Source organism: Peromyscus eremicus, chromosome 15, assembly GCF_949786415.1.
Source record: "Peromyscus eremicus chromosome 15, PerEre_H2_v1, whole genome shotgun sequence".
NCBI classification, from domain to species: domain Eukaryota; kingdom Metazoa; phylum Chordata; class Mammalia; order Rodentia; family Cricetidae; genus Peromyscus; species Peromyscus eremicus.
In genome coordinates, this window is record NC_081431.1 from 13,521,171 (window position 1) to 13,543,273 (window position 22,103).

Here is a 22,103-nt window from a genome sequence, read left to right on the forward strand (position 1 = left end):
GGTATCGGGGACAGCTGTCGGGCTGGGTACCGGGGGCAGCTCAGGCTGGGTACCGGGGACAGCTGTCGGGCTGGGTACCGGGGGCAGCCCAGGCTGGGTATCGGGGACAGCTGTCAGGCTGGGTACTGGGGACAGCTCAGGCTAGGTATCAGGGACAGCTGTCAGGCTGGGTTCTGGGGACAGCTCAGGCTGGGTATCGGGGACAGCTGTCAGGCTGGGTATCGGGGACAGCTCAGGCTGGGTACCGGGGACAGCTCAGGCTGGGTACCGGGGACAGCTCAGGCTGGGTACCGGGGGCAGCTCAGGCTGGGTACCGGGGACAGCTCAGGCTGGGTATCGGGGGCAGCTGTCGGGCTGGGTATCGGGGACAGCTCAGGCTGGGTACCGGGGGCAGCTGTCAGGCTGGGTATCGGGGACAGCTGTCAGGCTGGGTACCGGGGGCAGCTGGGTCTGTGTGAACACTGCAGGGAGTCACGGGTGCACCAGCTGCAGACTGTCAGCTGCAGGTGTCAGTTACAACAGTTTCTCCTTTTTTTCTTGCCAGAAACCCCTTACTGAAACTGAGGTGTAACTGGCATCCATTAAACTGAAGATATTTTGAATGTACAATTTGGGGTGTTTTTATTTATTTTTAATATTTTTTAAAATTTTATGTACATTAGCATTTTGTCTGTGTGTATGTCTGTGTGAGGGTGTCGGATCCCCAGGAACAGGAGTTATAGACAGTTGTGAGCCACCATGTGGGAGCTGGGAATTGAACCCAGGTCTTCTGGAAGAGCAGTCAGTGCTCTTAACCATGGAACCATCCCTCCAGCGCCTCATTTATAAGTAGTCAGTGTTGGTGTTGAACTCTTGATCCTCCGGCTCCAGTTTCCTCAGTGTTCATTTTATTTATTTTTTTTAATTAGCGTGTATAGATATTCCAGGTTCCTGCCTTGCTTGAGTTGTGTCCTGTATTTTGATCAAATATGTCACAAAACAGACTTCTAAAATAATAACACCAGTTAATTTCGACATTCAGAAATGCTGATGAAGGACACACTCGGGGCACAACACCATACCATTCAGAAGATAAGACCACTGGAGTCTTATTATGGGCTGTAAGAACTATTATCCAGGTTATTGCTACAGATTTATAAAAAGTAGATGTGCATGAGAAAAAGGCCATGTTTCCTTTCTCCCATTAATTCTGGGGAGAAAATTTAAAGCCAAAAAACTCAAAACTAAAAAAGTAGTATTTGATTGTACTTTCCCAAATAGAGAAAACAATTTTAACCATCAACAAATAGCTAAGAGACTGATGAAATAAAAAGACAAGAAAATTAACAAAGAAAAACATTCACTTTTGGTGTCTCTAGACTCACATTAGACTAAATGAATATGGTATACTCTAGTCAAGAAATCCATACAAAACAGGTGTGGTGGTGCTGTGGGATATCTTTCTATATGTTGTGAATATATGTTGCTCTGATTGGTTGATAAGTAAAGCCATTTGGCCTATGGCAAGTCAGGTTATAGCTAGGCAGGAAATTCAGGATAGACAGGAAGGGAAAGGAGAGGCGCCACCAGGAGAAGCAAGATGTAGAAGTACTGGTAAGCCACAAGCCATGTGGCAAGGTATAGATTTATAGAAATGGGTTAATTTAAGATGTAAGAGCTAGCTAGCAAGAAGCCTGAGCTATTAGGTCATACAGTTTGAAAATAACATGGGCTGGAGAGATGGCTCAGAGGTTAAGAACACTGACTGCTCTTCCAGAGTTCCTAAGTTCAATTCCCAGCAACCACATGGTGGCTTACAACCATCTGTAATGAGATCTGGTGCTCTCTTCTGGCTTGCAGTCATACATGCTGTATACATAAATAAATAAATCTTTAAAAAAAAGAAAATAATATAAGCCTCTGTGTGTTTATTTGGGATCAAGCGGTTGTGGGACATGGGTAGGAGAGATTTGTCCCAACTGCTGGCCGGCTGGGACACAGAAAAACTTCCAGCTACATTTTGGCTGCCCAGTGTGGAGCAAGAGTTTCCACCTAAAACCTGAGAAAGCTTTAAAAAAAAAAAAAGAAAGAAAGAAAGAAAGAAAGAAAGAAAGAAAGAAAGAAAGAAAGAAAGAAAGAAAGAAAAAAAAGAAGAAAAAAGATTCTAAAACGGAGCTAAAATCAGCTTCCTAGTTGTGTCTCTCAGGCCAGCCCTGAGCTACAGTATGGTGGGTTCACAGCAGCGTGCGGGCTTGACCTGCAGTATGCTGCATGGTGGATTTAGCTTTTGCTAGTACAGACAAAAAAAAGAAAGAAAAATGATTTCTGGGCTACACGCTGCCTTGATGGAGGCATAGACCCACTGCTTCCCAGAGTTGGTGGTGCACATGGCTCCCAGAGCTGGAGATAAATATACCACCACCACATTGGAAAGCTGAAGTGGGCGGAGTCAGCAGCCAAGGCTTCCACTTCAGTACTAGCCACTGCAGTTTAAAGCTATAGATTCACAATGAGGCACATTCAGATGGAATAAGACCTTAAACGGTTTACATTATGTGTAAAAATGCACGTAGGCTTGGAAAAGGGAGGAAAAGGAGGATAGACAGTTATATAAAGAAAGTTTTTTTTTAAAAAAAAAAATAAAGTCTTCAAAGAGATAGTAAAAGTAATATAAAATAAGCCATGGGGTTGGGGATTTAGCTCAGCGGTAGAGCGCTTGCCTAGCAAGCGCAAGGCCCTGGGTTCGGTCCTCAGCTCTGGGGAAAAAAAAAAGCCATGTAAAGATGGAAATCACACAGAGTCTGGATTATATTGTCTTTGGGATTTGATTGTAAAGGCTGCTCAGTTAAACCAATATGTCTATTTTAAAGGTATCCTGACTTCAAAATTTGGATCTAAGGATATGTTGCTTTGGAAAGGAGGCTCTGCTTTTGTTTCCACAGGAAGCAAGAGACTATGGATTTGTTCCAGGTTTAGATGGATCAGATTTGATCAAGCGAGACCTCTTGAACCTTAGCAGATGGTACCTATCAATAAAGGTTATAGTTGGTCCTCCCAGTACTTGATCATTATCTTGAATTTTCTCAGGATCCCCATAAGACTATCAGTGCCCCCTATCAGCAGGAAGTAGCCTAGAAAACTATGGCCACATTCCCCCCCCCCCAAAAAAAATGGATTATGGATGTTTGTCTTTGTTTAGGTTGTTGGTTACAAATTGTTATTGGTCATAGTCAAGCTCTTTCTCAAAAAAGAGGGATATGATACAGAAATATAGGATATAGATATGATAGGATAAAATGGTAAATTATTGAATCTACTTTTTTTTAAAATTTATTTATTATGTATACAGTGTTCTGTCTGCACATATCCCTGCAGGCCAGAAGAGGGCACCAGATCTCATTACAGATGGTTGTGAGCCACCATGTGGTTGCTGGGAATTGAACTCAGGACCTTTGGAAGAACAAGCAGTGCTCTTAACCTCTGAGCCATCTCTCCAGCCCCTGAATCTACTTTTAAAGAGCAACAACTTGCTTAAAATATTTTACATTGCTATGGATTTTAGTTTATTGATACAAATTTAAAGTTAATTTTGTTATACTGTATCTCTCTACTCTTGTTTAAGGTATTATGTTTGTGCAGCTCATTGAAATTGTAATGTATAAATAAAAATTACAGATTAATAATTAGTCATCTATGATATTCAAACTTATAGTCATGTTAGTTAAGTTTTCTAGGCATACAGATATACTTTAGGGAGGTAATCTTCAAACACTTCAAAGACCTATAGAATATGGCATTTAAAATAGTTTAAAAACTTAAGACTTTCTGGACAGTGAGACATGTCTGCTCCTGGCAGCACCAATTTACTTTAAAGAGAAAGATGGGTGTTGAAAACACTCAATATGGAGTTTATCTTCTTGGCAAAAATAGCCATTTGGACAAGAAACTGCTCTTGCCTGGACTGCTGATAATATGTTGTATAAACTGGACATGTAGGACCCATAGTAAAATGACCACCAAATTTGCCAAATGGGGTGAAATGGTTCTTCGGGTTCCTGCTTCACAGAGGAGACTGCCAAATATTTTACAGGACACAGGGAGAAGTGACTAAAAAACTCTAGGTCTACTGGCTGAAGATGGATGCCCCAATGTTACAGAGGAACTTTGAATGACTGTCCAGGCAGGTAGATGTCTCTGTTATTCTAGATTTTGGAAGTTGTTTTACAATGCATTTCCTGTTTACTTAGGTAATATTATATCCTTCTGGAGACTTTGATGTAGTTGAAGGCTAGATAGTTATAATTTTCCTTGGTTATGATAAAAGATAAATTAGGTATGAACCTTAGACTTACAAATATAGGATAGATAGAATCTTTAATTTTGCCAAATACAAATAGACTAGATACTGTAATTGTAATTCTTGCTTGATAACTGTTTTTTTTTTTTTTTTTTAAGATTTAGCTATTTATTATAAGCACCAGATCTCATTACAGATGGTTGAGAGCCACCATGTGGTTGCTGGGAGTTGAACTCAGGACCTCTGGAAGAACAGTCAGTGCTCTTAACCACTGAGCCATCTCTCCAGCCCCAATAACTGTTCTATTATATGTAATTTTACTATGTTAAAGTTAAAACCTTCCCTTTTGATTAGATAGAAAAGGGGAAGTGCTGTGGGATGTTCTGTATGCTATGAATATGTGTTGCTCTGATTAGTTGATAAATAAAGCCATTTGGCCTATGGCAAGTCAGGTTACAACTAGGCGGGAAATTGAGGTTAGACAGGAAGGGAAAGGAGAGGCAGGAGAGACGCTGCTAGCCGCCGCCAGGAGAAGCAAGATGTAGAAGTACTGGTAAGCCACAAGCCACGTGACCAAATATAGATTTATAGAAATGGGTTAATTTAAGATGTAAGAGCTAGCTAGCAAGAAGCCTGAGCTATTAGGTCATACAGTTTGAAAATAATATAAGCCTCTGTGTGTTTATTTGGGACCAAGCAGCTGTGGGACGCAGGCGCAGGAGAGATTTATCCCGACTGCAGGGCCCAGGTGGGACACAGGAAAACTTCCAGCTACATGGTGGCCCACACCATTAGTCCCAACTCTTGGGAAGCAGAGGCAAGTGGATCTCTGTGAGTTCGAGGCCAGCCAGGGCTAGTGAGACCCTAACTAAAGAAAGAGAAAAAAAGGAAAGAAACATACTCAAGAAATTAAAAAATTGAACAAAAATAGTATGTTTATATTTTATTTACTGACTTCTAAAACAGGCTAAAATTCTTAAAATAAAAATTTCAGGTTAAAATGTTATTAACATGACAAATTTTTACAAAATATACTTTAGTGCAGTACCTTCACTTTACTCTTGAGCAGACAACATAGGACATTACATTTAGGTGGTAAAATCAGATTACAAATACAGGCTAAATATGAAACAGTAGACTTCTGGTTTATTGAAATCTAACAGTTCTAAGAGGCATGCTATGCTTAATACTTTAGTACAGTCTGAATAATCCTTACCCTTCTGAGCAACCACAGGCAGGAATTACATGATGAATATTCTGCACAGGGTGGTTTCATTCCGTCACAGTCACCATCACTCTGCCTGTGCACTCAAATACCCGAAAGTCAGACTCACAGCCTGACTTTGCTCAGCAAGCTGATGCTACAAATCCCTTCTATTCAAACACAGTTTGAACCTGGCAAGAAAGGTACAGCAGGCTCGCGATTCACACCAGATCATGCACACTGCAGAGCAGTGACCTCAGCTGCCAAGTTCATTATAAACGGCACAAATGTTATGCTCCAAAAGAAACATGCCAACACAACAAAAGGTTACATTTTATTTCCTCTTATACACAATCTAGAAAGAACTAACTTTCCTTGTTAATTCATCAACAAATTACTGATATGAATTTATCAGAAAAATAATTACATATTTGCCCAACATCAAATGATCTGCAAAAAGTTTCTAAGGTATTTCTTATTCAGTTTCCAAAAATAAAGGTTTTCTAACTGAAAGCGCTAACATTCCCACTGTCTAAAGCAATCCTTAGAACACAGGCTGGTCTCTCAGCTCAACAGCTCAGTTACATAAATATTTTCTTCCCAACACTTTCTCAGTTTCAAAAGCTATTTACTTCCCAAGAACATACAAGCAGCCTTCTTCATTTCAAACCATTCATTCTGTTTCCATGGAGACACTGCGGGATTCCTTGGCCACCATAAGTCTCATTAGTTGACTGTGGAATTTCTCAATCTTCTTTACATCTTGAGCTTGGTCTGTTCTGTACACCAAACACTGTCAGAAAATGTAAAGACACACAAACTAAGCAAAGCTAGATTCTAGTAATGAGGGAAGCAGGTAAGTGGTCAAATATCTGGGAGTCTTGTCTGCCCTTATTTTGCTCTATTCTCTCTGAAGTCATACTGAGCATCCAACGATTGCTTTCCCTATGTCATTTTAAATGCCACTGCTGCAGATGAAATGTACAGAAACTCCTCTAGGAACATCTCAAAAATGGCAAGTTAAATCCTGCTGTCTGTATGTTCCAGTCCCCTCTTCTGGCCTCCTAAGGTACCAAGCATGCACATGGTACACAGACATACATGCAGCAAAACACCCACACACCTAGAATAAATTAAATTTAAAAAGCTGAAGATCATTCTCGGCTACATAGCAAGTTCAAGCCAGCATGGGCTACAAGATTTTTACTATTAAGTTATATTTATGTATTTCCTACTGGAGAGACCGGTCTCTTCCTAATGCAGAAAACACATCAGAGGGACCTGAGGATGACATGTAGAGAGTTTGTTTTTAAGGGAATTAACAATCAAGTTTGCACTTTTAAAAATCATTCTGGCGGGGCTGGAGATATGCTCAATAGCAGTGCACATGTAGTGTGTGTACAGCCCTTGGAAAATGGGAGGGAAACTCTGTGTGTGTGTGTGTGTGTGTGTGTGTGTGTGTGTGTGTGTGTGTGTGTGTGTGTATGAGAGAGAGAGAGAGAGAGAGAAATCACTGGCAGTGCACAGGATGAACTAAAGGCACGGTATGTTGAGAGACGGTTCTAATAAACTGGGCAAGCAGTGTGAGCCTCATCTGAAGAGAGCATCAGTGAAGATGGAGAGCCGGTGACAGCAGGAAGTGGGGAAGAGGCTGGAGTCAGCAAGTCCGAATGCCTAGCCCAGTGTAGGTATGGCACATTAAGAGATCAAAATGCCACTTTCCAAATAAACCAACAGTAGGCATAACCACCAGAGAAAAGAAGGGACCAAATACCATCCCCAGGCTTCCGGCCAGGTGGGTGACAGCATGCCTAACCACAGAAGGAGCCAGACGAAGAGCTGATAGGCTAACTCTGAAGGGTGCATGAAGTAATGTCACTTGACTTCAGAGTTAGTCAGTCTCAGAAGAAAAATGGGAGTCCAATACACAACTCTGTAAGCAGACACGAATACAGAAGGTATCAGCTGCAGCAATCAAATGGACTGTTCTGGAAGAAGCAGAACAAAAAGATGACCAAGGTCAGAACACTGGTGAAAGATGGTATTTATGGGGAAACATCTAGTGATGAGCAGAGACGGGAACACAGAAGAGCAAGGCAAACAAAGTAAAGCTACAAGTGCTTAAACTTCCCATGGAATGTGGTCTTCCCACCAGATGTGGCGGGGATCAAATGAACATGAACTAATGACAGCACTGGCCTAGAGCTCTCGTCACAGCACGGTGAGTTCACGTCAGGAGCAGTACTCGTGGAGGGCACACGAGTCCAGCCACAGAGGCAGGGAAGGACAAACGGAGAAACGGTAACAAGCCCTGGGTCTGGTTTCAAATATGTCATTTATGGAGCCAGGCATGGTGACACATTTGATCTTAGCATTCTGTGAGTTCGAGGCCAGCCTGGTCTACATAGAGAGTTCCAGTACAGCCAAAGCTACACAGAGAAACCCTGACTCAAAAAGAACAACAAACAAACAACGATATAAAATGGACTTCTCACCATGAGAAAGGAAACCTGTTCAATTTTAGTCTCCACGTTTCTCTGGCTTAAGGCCTAAGCAGCAGCTCTTGGGCCACTGCTGGTACACTGCCTTCCCGAAGCAAGCTCAGCTACCTCCTGAGTCTAAAAGAACAGCTTCAGGCCGGGTGGTGGCGGTGCAGGCCTTTAATCCCAGCACTTGAAGGCAGAGGCAGGCGGATTTTGTTGAGTTCGAAGCCAGCCCAGTCTACAAAGTGAGTTTCAGGACAGCCAGGACTACAGAGAAACCCTGTCTCAAAAACCCAAAAAGAACAGCTCTAGAACGAAGTAAGTCTTCACTATGGAATGCATGCACAGCAAGGACCCTAGAGAGGTCATCTGCACGAACTCTCCATAAACAACTTCAAACAAATGGTCAACTCAGACCTCTCAATGCAACAAATAAAAATGGATACTTACAACTAAATCGTCTGTTACTTTGATACACAGATTCCCATCAACATGCCTGTATTTGAGAACCACACGTACCTGCAATAAAAATACTTATTAAAAAACAGCAAAAATAGACAGATGGCACTGTTCATATACAATTGAGTCACGTGGGTGCAAAAGCTCTATAGAATGAAAGCCCCGACCCCTGAGAGTGTTCCCACTGTAACCTCCTCACTGAGATGAGATGAAGGGGGAAAGCCAGCCACAGCTCAACTATATATGTTCTATGTATACTTTAAATGGATGTATGCACATGATACATGTGTGCACATGTATGCAGAGCTATGTGCTCTATTCTCCATTTTGTTTTTTAAAGATTATTTTCATTTTATGTGTTTGGACACTTGCGTGCTTTCCCTGCATGTATGTCTGTGCACCATGATGAGTGCCTGGTACCTGCAGAGGCCGGAGGAAGGTGTTGGTGTCCCTGGAACTGGAGTTACAGATGGTTGTGAGCTGCCATCTGGGTGCAGAGCTGAAAACCAAACCTGAATCCTCTGCAAGAGCCATCTCCCCAGCCCTGTCCATTTTCATTCCCGAGAGTGGGTCTCTCAATGAACCTGGAGCTTACTGGTTGGCCAGGCTGGTGGCCAGTGAGCTCTGGGAATCTGCGTGTCTCCCTCCTACTTTCTGCCCACTCAGTGCTGGAGTTACAGATGCACACTACGCCCAGATTTTACAGGGGTGCTGAGGATCCAAACTCAGGTCCTTAAGTTCACACAGCAAGCATTTTACTCACAGAGCCATCTCCCCAGCCCCTATTTAAAAAAACAAACTTTTGTTTTTAAAGGTGGGTGCTGTATTTGGAGTTTGAAGAAATGTACTAAAATTCCCAGCACACACATCAAGGAATGTCTGTGAGGTGGCCTGGCACTCCTGTCAGTCAAACAAGTGTCAGGAAGCGGGTGGCAGGGAGCAGAAATGCAAAGTCCAACTCCATCCCTCAGGAAAGCGTGCTGCAGGCAGGCAAGCCACTCCCCCTTCCCACCTGTGCACACTCCTGGGGAAGACAGCTCAGACTACTCCGCACAGGTCCATCTTTATCACACAGCACAGGAGGAGGCTGTTACTGGAAGGGAGTCCACCTGAAGAGTCCACATCTTCCCAAAGTCAGAATCGCTCAGAACAGTGAGCCTGTGTCACAGGACACTTTCTGATGCTCGCTCTTCTACACTTAAGTAGCCATGACATAATTTGGATATTAGCACACCCCTCTACAACAGCAGCCCAAACTTCATTTTCTGTCACTGATGAACGCAAACACAGAGACTGAAGCAGTCGGTGCTTTGCTATCAGTAACTCCTGTTTAGGTCACTTTAAAAAACAAAACCCTAAGGCTCACTGGCCCTTTCCTGCCCCTTGAGGCCCCGATTCCAAAAGCCCACAAGTATAAAATGATTTCAGTGTGGCAACGTGTGGCTTGTCCGACTGCACTCTGCCCTGCTGAGGTTATAAGTGTTGCATCTCTAAGAAGTTTGTCTAGGTGAGGACAGAGGGGAAACTCATCCAGAACATAAAATAACTACCCATGTTTACAATACCTGACCTATTCTCTAAACAAATTCAGTATTATAATTTTTTTTAATTTACTTTGAAGGAACAAAGAGGAACCAAATTTTAAAAGATAAACTAAGTAAGACAACAATGTAGGATTTTAACTGTTGGCTAAAATACACTCATTGTTTTCACAGGGACAGAGAGTTACAGGCCTAATGGTGATATAAGACAGGTATCCACTTTCAGGGGAGTCACAGAGACAAAAACTCAAGGCTCCTGTCCACTGAGTTCAGCAAACCAAAATAATCAGACACAGAGCAGAATGAATTAAAAGTCCTAATACTGTTAAAAGTACTAACGGGATAAAAGCAGTTTATACTGAGAAAGAGGGAGCCACTTTCCTTAGGAGGTGGCTTTGAAAACTGCATGTCTTGTTTCCCCACAGAGAAGGCTGGAGAAAGCATAAGCAGCATTCTGAACAAAGATCCGATGTATTCTGTGGCTTCACAAGTCTAGACTCTAGAATGGGGTGGGGTGGGGGGGGGTTGGGGTATGATTGAGTCAAGACAGTGAGCTGGGAATTTGGGACTTTATTCAGTAATCAATGAAGAACTGGTTTTAAGCACAGGACACTTCAATGTCTATATTTTCAGACAGCTACAGCAGGAATGTGAAAGAGGGTCTAAAAGGAAGACAGACCCAACTAACAGGCTCTTTCTCTGCAGGTTAGTGTGGTAAAGGATGAGAAGCCATGTATGGGCTCCACAGGAAATGTGCTGGGCAGAGAAGGCGCAACCTTAGCAAGCACTTCAGAGACCTGACCAGCTGTCTTCTTTAGGCCTACAAGGATCAGAAGGGCGGGGGTTCAGAGCCAGGGTCTGTACTTAAGCTCTCAGAGCAAATCATCTTGGAACCTGAGGATGCAGTTCATGCTCTACATCCCTCTCCAGTCGGAGAGAAAAAGTGAAAACCTAGCAGAAGGCTACAAGGAAGCAGAAGTCCGTAGGCCACTACGATTTCCTAGCTGGGTAGACATGCAAGGTTCTTCCCTCCTGTCTGTTCTAGACAGGCTTTCATCACCACCACTTCCTGTTCATCACCACCACTTCCTGTCTGTTCTAGACATGCCTTCATCACCACCACTTCCTGTCTATTCTAGACACGTTTTCATCACCACCACTTCCTGTCTATTCTAGACACGTTTTCATCACCACCACTTCCTGTCTATTCTAGACATGTTTTCATCACCACCACTTCCTGTCTGTTCTAGACATGTTTCATCACCACCACTTCCTGTCTGTTCTAGACATGTTTCATCACCACCACTTCCTGTCTGTTCTAGACATGCCTTCATCACCACCACTTCCTGTCTGTTCTAGACATGCCTTCATCACTACCACTTCCTGTCTGTTCTAGACATGCCTTCATCACCACCACTTCCTGTCTGTTCTAGACATGCCTTCATCACCACCACTTCCTGTCTATTCTAGACACGTTTTCATCACCACCACTTCCTGTCTGTTCTAGACATGACTTCATCACCACCACTTCCTGTCTATTCTAGACATGCCTTCATCACCACCACTTCCTGTCTGTTCTAGACATGTTTCATCACCACCACTTCCTGTCTGTTCTAGACATGCTTTCATCACCACCACTTCCTGTCTATTCTAGACATGCTTTCATCACCACCACTTCCTGTCTATTCTAGACACGTTTTCATCACCACCACTTCCTGTCTGTTCTAGACATGTTTCATCACCACCACTTCCTGTCTGTTCTAGACATGTTTCATCACCACCACTTCCTGTCTATTCTAGACATGCCTTCATCACCCCACTTCCTGTCTGTTCTAGAAATGCCTTCATCACCACCACTTCCTGTCTGTTCTAGACATGTTTCATCACCACCACTTCCTGTCTGTTCTAGACATGCTTTCATCACCGCCACTTCCTGTCTGTTCTAGACATGCTTTCATCACCACCACTTCCTGTCTATTCTAGACATGCCTTCATCACCACCACTTCCTGTCTATTCTAGACATGCCTTCATCACCACCACTTCCTGTCTGTTCTAGACATGCTTTCATCATCACCACTTATTGTCACTTCTATTTTCATGTCCCCTACAACTGCCACCACACTCCTAAAAATACAGCCACTGTGTGCTGGAATAGTCTTCACCACTCTTACACTAAATTAAAAAATTATACTGCAGTCAGTATCAGGCCCTTCTGGACAGAATCCCGTACCACCTTACAGCACGCTGCTCAACGGAGGAAATGGCAAGGGAAAGGGACATAAACCAGATTGATACCAGAAGCCACCATCACAAACTGCCATTTCAAAAATACCTAATCTATTTCACCATTATCACTTTGTAAATAAAACTGATGAACTATTAATGTCAATTTAAGAATAATAGAATAATTAGTTTTAAATCTCGCCTTAGAAGGGAGCCTGGAAGAGGATTATCTAGATTAGGCTGGCCTGTGGGCCTGTGGGCCTGTTTCCTGGGCCCTGAACTGTAGGAGCAGAGCCAGCTAGCTAAGAACCAAGGGACACAAGCAGGCAGGCAGCAGGGTTTCCCTTCATTTCTCTCTGCTCTTGACTATGGTTGCAGTGGTTTCAAGTTCCTGCCTTGACGTCCCTCAATAACGGACTTTAACTGGAATGCTAAGCCAACTAAGCCCTTCCTCCCCTGTACTGCTGTCTGTCAGGATTGTTGTCATAGCAACAGAAACGAATCTACAGCAAATGGCACCACGAAAAGCCAGGAATGATGGCACATGCCTGTAATTCCAGCAACAGACTGCTGCAGAGGACCTTCAATTCAAGGGCAATTTGGGCTTAACACAGCAATACTTCTCAAAAAAATATAGAAGGGGAAGGGGGAGCTAGACTAGGAACATCCAGAGTTCAAGATCATTCTCAACTACACAGTAAGTTAAAGAGGGCCATCTGGGCTAGTGAGACAAAGATGTTTTAAAAATAAACAAGGATGGATCAAAATGTTCTACTGTCTACTCAGGTCTTCCTATGGTTCCAGTTCATTCCTCCTCCTCCTCCCCCTTCCTTCTTTCCCTTCTAATGCATTTCTTCTTCTTCCTCTCTCCCTAAAACAGGATCTTACTGTGTAACCTAATCTGACCTCAAATTCTCTCTCCTCCTGCCGGGCGGTGGTGGTGCACGCCTTTAATCCCAGCACTCGGGAGGCAGAGCCAGGCGGATCTCTGTGAGTTCGAGGCCAGCCTGGCCTCCAAAGCGAGTTCCAGGAAAGGCGCAAAGCTACACAGAGAAACTCTGTCTCGAGAAAAAAAAAAAAAAAAAAATTCTCTCTCCTCCTTTCTTCAGCTTCCTGAATGCTGGGATTACAGGTGTACACCACCATTCCCTTCCTGGGTCAAAGACCACTTATTATTATAATAGCAACTTATCTTGCTGCAGCTGGACACAGGTTTGGTTCCCAGCACTCACATGGTGGCTCACAACCATCCCTAACTCCAGTTCCAGGGGATTTAATGCCTTCTTTTGACCTCTGTAGGCACCATGCATGGACAGGGTGTACCTACATACACTTGGCAAAACACTGATACACATAATAATTAATGAAATAATCTTTTTAAAAGATGCTCTTTGTTTTTAAAAATAAATAAATAAATACCTGTAGTAAGTACTGCTATCACAAGTTGCCAGCACCAGCTGGGTGATGTTGGTGAAGGTCTCTAATCCCAGCACTTGGGAGGCAGAGGTAGGCTTTCTGTGATTTTTAGGCCAGCCTGGTCTACAGAGCAAGTTTCAGGACAGCCAAGGCTACACAGAGAAACCCTGTCTCGAACGAACAAACAAAAACCAAGTTGCCAGCACCAATGTATTTTTATTTTTTTTTTTACTTAGTACTATTACTTTGGGTGAGTGTGTGCGTGTGCGTGTGCGTGTGTGTGTGTGTTGTGAGATGTTTGGTTAGAGGACAACTTTGGGGAACTGGTTCTTTCTTTATGTGAGTTCTGCACACTAAGCACCTCCCCAGCCCCGATATATAGCTCTAAAAATAGTTCATGTTATATGTGGGTCATTAGAAATGGCATTCAGTAAGCCCCGATCCCCGGTTCTTGAGATCTGTTAACTGCTTCTCATTTTCTTTTTTCTCCCGTGGGTATATTCATAATACATGTATCTACCGTACCTTCAACAATCCTTAAGGGATGGTGAAATTTACCTCTGTCTCTCACAGAACCTATTCTGAATTGGTGAGATGGGAATGGGGAGATTTGCATTGGGGAATGAAGTCGTTTGCAAACACTTATGCTTGAGGTATAAGGAACACTTCTGCCTGAGGTCTAAGTGCAAGATTCTCAAGGTTTCAAAACGATCCCTGACCCACAGGAAAAGTCTAAGAATCCCATTATTCTGGGGAGTGGGGCAGGTGCTTCCCAACCGGGGACCTTCCAAGGCTGTCTGAGCGGGGGCACAACATTATCACCATTTTATAAACGCCTTTGGGGAAGGGAAAGGGGCACCAAATAAGTGACGGACAGGAAAGAGAAGGTGCAGGGGGAGGAGCCCCAGCCTCAGCGACACGTAAACCAACCAAAGCCAAGGCGGAAGTTAGGAGTTCCCTTCGGGGAGGCCACCGTGGAGTCCGCCGCTGTGGAAAAGGCTCTGCCTGTGGGTACTGTCGGAGCCTCCCTGGGCCCCGAGTCAGACGGAAGGAGACGGAAGGCGCAGTGAGGCTCGAGGGCAGACGTTGCTTCCCGGCTGTGCTAAAGGCGCAGCAAAGGCAGAGAAGACCCCGGCCCCGGGGCCGTCCCGCTAGCGACTCACCTTCATGGGATCGGCGAGGTAGAGCTTCTCGGCCGCGCGGCTGAACTCCTCCCAGGTCTGGAACTGAGGCATCGCGGCTTCGGGCAGCGAGAGACGAGGCCACGGAGGAAAACGCAGCGCAGTCCACCGGCAGCCCGCCTCCTCCTGCAACCGCCCTCGGCGCGGGGCTCCGGCGACACCAAGATGGAGGCCACTAGCGTCCACGCCATTGGTCGGCCTCGGCCGCGCCGGTCCAATGGGCAGGAGGCATGCTCCCAGGGGGCGGTGCCTCCGCTTAGAGCAGTCGGGAGCGGGGAGAGGATGGCGCCTGCCACAGCGCCGCCTGCAGGGCTGGAGGGGTTGTGTCTGCGCCTCTGCCTTCTTTCCCGACTGTGATTGATGACAGAGCAGCTCTGTGACCCGGTGTCCAAGTTACAGTCGTGGTGATGACGAGGCCCAGGTGTCGCACTCACAGCCTAATCTAGGAGTTGGGGAAACATAACAGGAGTGTAAACAAAAACTTTCTGTGGTAGACTTTTTGTATTGGCTGCATAGAGCCAAAAAGAGAAAGGCTCACAGAGGCCGTTTAGCAGGTGAGCAGGGAAGGGCTGAACACCTAAGCACATGTTAGAGCAATATGAACAGTGCTTAGGGAGTGGAGCAAGAGAAGAAGCAGTGAAGAAAGCCACATCGTGGCATCTGCTAGGATAAGACATCTAAGCCTGGACTGGAGAGATGGCTCAGAGGTTAAGAGCACTTGCTGCTCATCCAGAGGACCTGAGTTCAATTCCCAGCATCCACAGAGCAGCTCACAACTGTCTGCAACTCCAGTTCCAGAGAATCCAACACCTTTTCTGGCTTCCACAGGCACCAGGCACACCGGTGCTGCACAAACATATGCAGGCAAAACACCCACACCCATAAAATAAATAAATTTAAAAAAAAAAAGAAATTTGAACCATTTCCTCCAGGCAATGTGTGACACAGGATAGCTTTTAAAATAAACTTTATTGGGGGTATATTTTATGTGCAGTAAACATCGGTTTTAACAATATACATTTATGAAATTTGAAAGAATACATGCACACACATTACATGCCCACAGAGCATATGCCTAATGCCTAATGCCATAATCAATGTATAGGACATTTTTCACCTCCAGAAATCTTCATGCTTCCTTATATTTATTTCCTCTACCCTCACGCCTGTTCCCACAAATATGCTTTCTTTTACTACATGCTACTTTTCCCTCTCCGTTGAACAGTTTTGTTGTTGTTGTTTAGGGTTTACAGTGCACACGCTAGGCAAGAAGAGAAGAGAATTAGATGCAGAAGAAGGCTCTGAGGTGGGACTCACAAATTAGTTAGTACAAGAGACATATATGTTGAGATATGGGAGCCATAAAGAACAGAAGCAAAAGAGACAAAGTCCAGTGAATGACCCTCAGGGAAGAGAGGGGTTTTTTGTTTTTTTGGTTTGTTTGTTTGTTTTTTTTTTTTTTTTTTTTTGGTTTTTTTTGAGACAGGGTTTCTCTGTGTAGCTTTGCGCCTTTCCTGGAACTCACTTGGTAGCCCAGGCCGGCCTCGAACTCACAGAGATCCGCCTGGCTCTGCCTCCCGAGTGCTGGGATTAAAGGCGTGCGCCACCACCGCCCGGCTGAGAGGGTTTTTTTTTTTTTAAATATTTTTAGTATACATAACAATGGGTTTCATTATGACATCTTCATATATGTACATAATGTATTTTAATCACATCCCCCCCTAATGCCCTAGATGTCTTAGATTTATCCCGGCACTAGTTCTCCTGGTCTTACTAAACCCTCCTTTGCACATGTATATGACTGAAAGGGCATAGCGGAGCATCGGGTGTTTAATCCAAACTTTGGAGTCCTTGGAAGTTGCTCGTTGGAAGTCCTCCACAGTTGCACACCTCTCCCTGGCAGAATCAACAACACCAGACTTCAGAGCTTCCTATAAAACCTTGCCCTCTGGCAGTGGTGGTGCACGCCTTTAATCCCAGCACTTACGAGGCAGAGGCAGAAGGATCTCTGTGAGTTCAAGGGCAGCCTGGTCTACAGTGCAAGTTCCAGGACACAGTGAAACCCTGTCTTCAAACACCAAAAAACAAAAACAAACAAACAATCTTGCCAAACGTTAAATCTTCTAATCCTACCGTCAAATCTTACTGTGACATTGATTTTCAATTTGACAGGATCTAAATCACTAGTTGACAAACTACCTTTTGTGAGAGAGTTTCTAGATGAGGAAATTGGGGCAGGAAGAGCCATCTGAAATGTGAGTGACTCCATTCCACAGGCTGGGGTCCTGGAGTGTGTAAAAAGGAGGAAGTGAGCTAAGACCAGTATTTATCTCTCTGCTTCCTGACTGGATGCAGCGTGACCAGCCACCTCACATTCCTGTACCCCAAACAGAGCCCAAATAAGCTTGTCCATCCTTAGGTAGCATCTGTCAGACGTTGTGTCAGAACAGTGAGGAAAGGACCTAGTACATGAATCTCAAGGAGTGTCTATAACATCCCCATGAGGAACAGTCAACCTGTCTATTGTACTAGTCCAGACCCACATGCTTCCCAACTTCCCCAAGCTGAGGCTACCTGGTTCATGAACAGTAGCAGTCTGATGAACGTAAGGCATAGACTTTCAATATACAATAGTGAATTTCATAGAGGGCAGAGAATCTGCAGCATTCTGAGTAATTCCACATCCGCCCCAAGAGCAGAACTAATTACCCCCGCCAGAGCCCTCTGGCTGAGGGCAAGAACGAGACATAGTTACACAGATTCAGCCTGTGATTTCTATGTGACTCACAACCACAGCTATCTGGAGAGAAAGGGGCTTCCTCACTGCCTGTAATACCTTGGTTAAACATGCTCCTGGGATTTGGACCCTTCTAGATGCCACCTAGCTTCTAACTCAGATGGCCATTATACATCACAAGACCCACCAAAAAGGCCACTCCAGCATCTCTCATGGGAACAACCAAGCAGATCAACAGGCTAAAAGGGTAGCTAAGCCCCCACATCAGGTCACCTACACTCCCAATACCACTCTCCCATGTCTAAAATGTATCCTTCAAAAGGCTTTAGATCAGGGCTTCACAACCACTCAGGAGGCACAGTTACAAAGCCCTGAAATCAAGCTATTGCTCCCTGGATCCTCCCAGCAAAAGGCCCTTAACAGTTCTTACTAGGCCATACATTTGAGGGCTGCATCTCTCAAATTCTGATTGAGCCTGTCTTCACTGACACAGTGCTGCTCAGTCATTAGGATACAGTTCTGAAACCTGTCCTACCTGTTGTCAAGCCAACCCAGAGGGGGTCCTCAAACCTGTCCCCCTTCGACTCCTGTGCAGCAAAACTATGATGGGAGAAGTAAGATTTATTTACACGCACCCGTGCAAGGGATGCAGTGTCTACTGGACAGCTTCTCTAGGAAGATAAAGGCATTTCCCACCAAGAAGAGTGAGCCTCGGAGGTAGCCAGCATCCTCACAGAACACATCATTTCTTGCTTTGGGCTTTCCCAGTCTCTAGAGTCTGGTGATGGCCCAGATTTCATTTCCAATATGTTCCTACCACCTGGCATCTTCAATCTTCTGCAAGGGTTGAGAGGGCTAATCTAACTCTTAAGTAATTTCTCACCAAGCTCACGCTGAAAGCTCAATAGTCTTGGCCCGCTTTCCTTCCAATCTCACCCTTTAGATCCCAAAGCACCCCCAAGACTACCAGTCCTCTCGACTCTTTCAGAGGTCTTTATGGTACATCTTTTCTCCGGGCTGCCTTCTCCCTTATTAAATTCTGAGGCTCACTATCAATCTCAGAATACTGTATTCTGGGCACAGGGGATCAAAGCCATCATTGACTCCCAAGGTATATGAAGCCTCAAGCTTGACCTCACTTTGTCCAGATTCATCCTTGTATTAATCCAGGGGGGTGGATTAATAAAACCCCTCCACAAAATAATAGACTATCTGAAGCCGTTTGGGTTAAACCTCACCAAGTCCTACTCATGTCTCCAACTGCAGTCATGCTACAGGGTCTAGCATCGTGGGTTCACCCGCTCAGAGTTGAGAGATAGCTCCGTCCCTGCAAGCTCCAAGGGCCTACTACTCCCTGAGCCTCTTGGAGATCTCCATCTCCCCTTCCACTGAGACCCATGAGAAACCCACTTTCAATCACTATTCATTTTCTCCTTTACTGTGAAAAAATACCCGAGAAAAGCAACTTGAAGAAGGAAAAGTCTGTTTTGGCTCAGGATTTGAGGATACAGTCCATCATGATAGGGGAGTCATGGCAACAGGAGGGTGAGGCAGCTGCTCATGGGATGTCCATGATCAGGAAACAAAGACAGATGAATGCTGGTGTTCAGCTAGCTCCTTCCTTTGTATTCACCCAAGACTACAGCCTATGAAATGGAGCCACCCACGTTCAAAGAGGTTCTTCCCTGAAAATACCATCATAATCATACCCAGGGGTGTGTTTCTATGTGATTCTAAACCCAGTCTAATTGACAATAAATATTTACCATCACGAGCACCTCTAGACCCTAACAGGTAACCAAGGTCCCCTCTCTCTCTTTCACCTCTTGAGTTTTGGGGTATAATTTTGCAAGCTCTCTTCTCTTATTCCATCAACATTCTACATGATCCAACTCAATCTAGGAAATTCATTCACGTTAGGATTCTAGACTATTCCTGACCAAAGTCATCAGTTACTTGTAGTTATGACCCCTACCTACCCCCTTACTCCAGTGATAATGGGCTCTTACACCCAGCACAGGGCCTCCTTACTTCTTTGTAGTTAATATTGTTGCAGAATATTTGTTTAACTATGCAAAGATGTGTTGCATTTGTTTAATTATGTAAAAATGTGTTACTGAGCCAGACAGTGGTGGCACATGCTTTTAATCCCAGCACTTGGGAGGCAGAGGCAGGTGGATCTCTGTGAGTTTGAGGCCAGCCTGGGCTACAGAGTGAGTTCCAAGAAAGACGCCAAAGCTACACAGAGAAACCCTGTCTTGAAAAACCAAAAAAAAAAAAAAAAAAAAAAAAAAAAAGATGTCTTACTGTTTTACCTTGCCTGCCTAAGGCACCTGATTGGTCCAATAAAAAGCTGAACAGCCAATATTGAGGGAAAAGGTATAGGCAGAGCGAGCTTCCAGGCAGGGAGAATAAGTAGGAGGAGGAGGAGGAGGAATTTAGGCTGAAAAAAGAGGAAAGAAAGGGGGATGACAGGGAAACCCCAGAGGCCAGCTGGCTATACACAGAGGAAGCAGGACACACAGAATGAAAAACAGGTAAAAAGCCCCGAGGCAAAACATAGATGAATAGAAACAGGTTAAGTTAAAAGAGCTAGTGGGACAAGCCTAAACTAAGGCCAAGCATTCACAATTAATAACAAGTCTCTGTGTCTTTATTTGGGAGCTGGTTGATGGTCCAAAGAAAATGCCACCTGCATATTGTCGTAATTCCTACCTGCATCCTGAAATTACCTTGCAGTGTTTCCATAAAATGGTCATGTCTGCTCCAGGGTTTAGCCTTGTCCTCATGGAAAATTGTCCTGGCTCCATGATAGCCTCTGCCTCCTCTAGGCATTGGAATCCCAAGGTACCAGTCACTGGTTTTCACCCCCTCAAGTTCTCCCTAAGTGACATCCTTGAAGTTTTTACTACCACATACATGCTGTAGGATGTGTGGATTAGTACTGAGTCTAGACCTCTTCTCTGAGCCTCTTGAGGTTCATATATCTGAATATTCCAGGTCCTAGGCTAGCCTCGGAATTGAATTTGAGAGCCAAAAACAATTTCTGAGAAAATTACAATGTCTAAGCCATAAATGTAATACCCGTTTCCTTAAGACTTATTACCATTGGCAAATTATCACTCATGCACGATATTGGACATCCAGGAATTCAGTAACTATGAGTTGCATACCTCTTATAAGCCAGTCATTGTGCTGAGCAGAGGGCTTTAAGGCTAATGAGGCCAGGAGCAGCCACAAGAAGGCAAGATTACAAATACCTATCCATGGAGATAGCAAGCCTGCCACAGCAAGGACTAGAGCATTCTGATCCCAAGAGTTGGTAGACCTGGCTTCATCTGCTACTTATCTTTAGTTCCCTATCTTTTACCAAAAAGCTTCAGTGGCAGGTACGATAGCTAATCTCAATTGTGAACCTGATGAGATAGATCTAGAATCACTTGGGAGACAGGTCATGGGGATGCCTGTGGGGGTTTATATTTACTAGGGTAATTGAGGTGGAAAGACCCAACAATGTGGGCAGCATCATTCCCTAGGCTAGGCCCCCAGGCCGTACGGAAAGGACAAAGTGTGCCAGGCGTGATAGTACTCACCTTAAATCTCCAGCACTGAGGAAGCAGAGGCAGGCAGATCTCTGTGAGTTTGAAGCCAGCCTGGTCTACATAGTGAATTCTAGGACAGCCAGGACTATATAGAGAGAGTCTCTATCTGAAAACAAAACAAACAACAAAAAAGACAAAGTGAGAAGTGTACGAACACTCATTATTTTCTGCTTTCTGACTGCGGATGTGATGTGACCAGCTGTAGTTGGACTTTCTTTGGACTGCCAGCTCCCAAATAATGACATGGAGACTTCTTATTATGAATGCTTGGCCTTAGCTTAGGCTTGTTCCCAAAGAGTTCTTATAACTTAAATTACCCTATTTGTGTTAATCTATGCTCTGCCGAGTGGCTTATAATCTTTCCTCAGTACAGTACATCGAACTTCCTCTGCATCTTGCTGGTGAATTCCCACCTCTCAGATTCTTATCCCTCCTTCCTCTCTCCCCGGAAGTCCCGCCTATCCTCTCCTGCCTAGCTATTGGCCGTTCAGCTCTTTACTAAACCAATCAGAAGGTACCTTACGCAGGTGAGGAAGGACAGACACATCTTCACACAGTGTGATCAAATAATCTGGCAAGGACCAGTCACCTCAGGCCTCTGCCACATTGACTTCCCTGCCGGGATGGACCAAACACGTGATCTGTGAGCCAACCTAATTCCTTCCCTCCTTCCTTAAATTGCTTCTGTCATGGTATTTTATCTCAGCAGCGGGAGCAATCACTGATATAGCTGGTAAGAGAGCAAAGGAAGGGGCTCTTCTCTGTAAGGTGTGAGCAGGGTCAGGACTGTTGCTCATTGGCAGACCACTTGCCCAGTATACACGAGGTCTTGAGTTTCACTCAAGTATTACAAAAGAGAAAAAAAAAAATCTCAATTGTTTTTGGAGTGGAATGACCGTTTCTGGGCTCTTTTCTTCTGCTTGAACTTCTGTCCCTCTCTTTTTCCATGGTTTGTCTGTCTTCCACAAACAGGGCTCTGA

General features: G+C 44.5%; 1 protein-coding gene across 1 annotated transcript; it reads right to left on the reverse strand.

Moving 5' to 3' along the window:
* Positions 1-5,206: 5,206 nt before the first annotated feature.
* On the reverse strand, positions 5,207-15,136 carry Srp9 (signal recognition particle 9). Its single transcript, XM_059280656.1, has 3 exons — positions 14,767-15,136; positions 8,414-8,482; positions 5,207-6,273 (listed from the first exon to the last, which is right to left on the reverse strand). The coding sequence occupies exons 1-3, from the start codon at positions 14,836-14,838 to the stop codon at positions 6,154-6,156; spliced, it is 261 nt and encodes an 86-aa protein (XP_059136639.1). The 5' UTR covers positions 14,839-15,136; the 3' UTR covers positions 5,207-6,153.
* Positions 15,137-22,103: the final 6,967 nt, after the last annotated feature.

Bases quoted from the DNA above. Each gene is read 5' to 3' on its own strand.
- Srp9 (XM_059280656.1), bottom strand. From the start codon at position 14,838: ATGCCTCAGTTCCAGACCTGGGAGGAGTTCAGCCGCGCGGCCGAGAAG. The intron at 8,483-14,766 runs GTGAGTCGCTAG...TTTTTATTGCAG, and splicing joins ACCTCGCCGATCCCATGAAG to GTACGTGTGGTTCTCAAATA. The intron at 6,274-8,413 runs GTAAGTATCCAT...ATTTTCTGACAG, and splicing joins AAGTAACAGACGATTTAGTT to TGTTTGGTGTACAGAACAGA.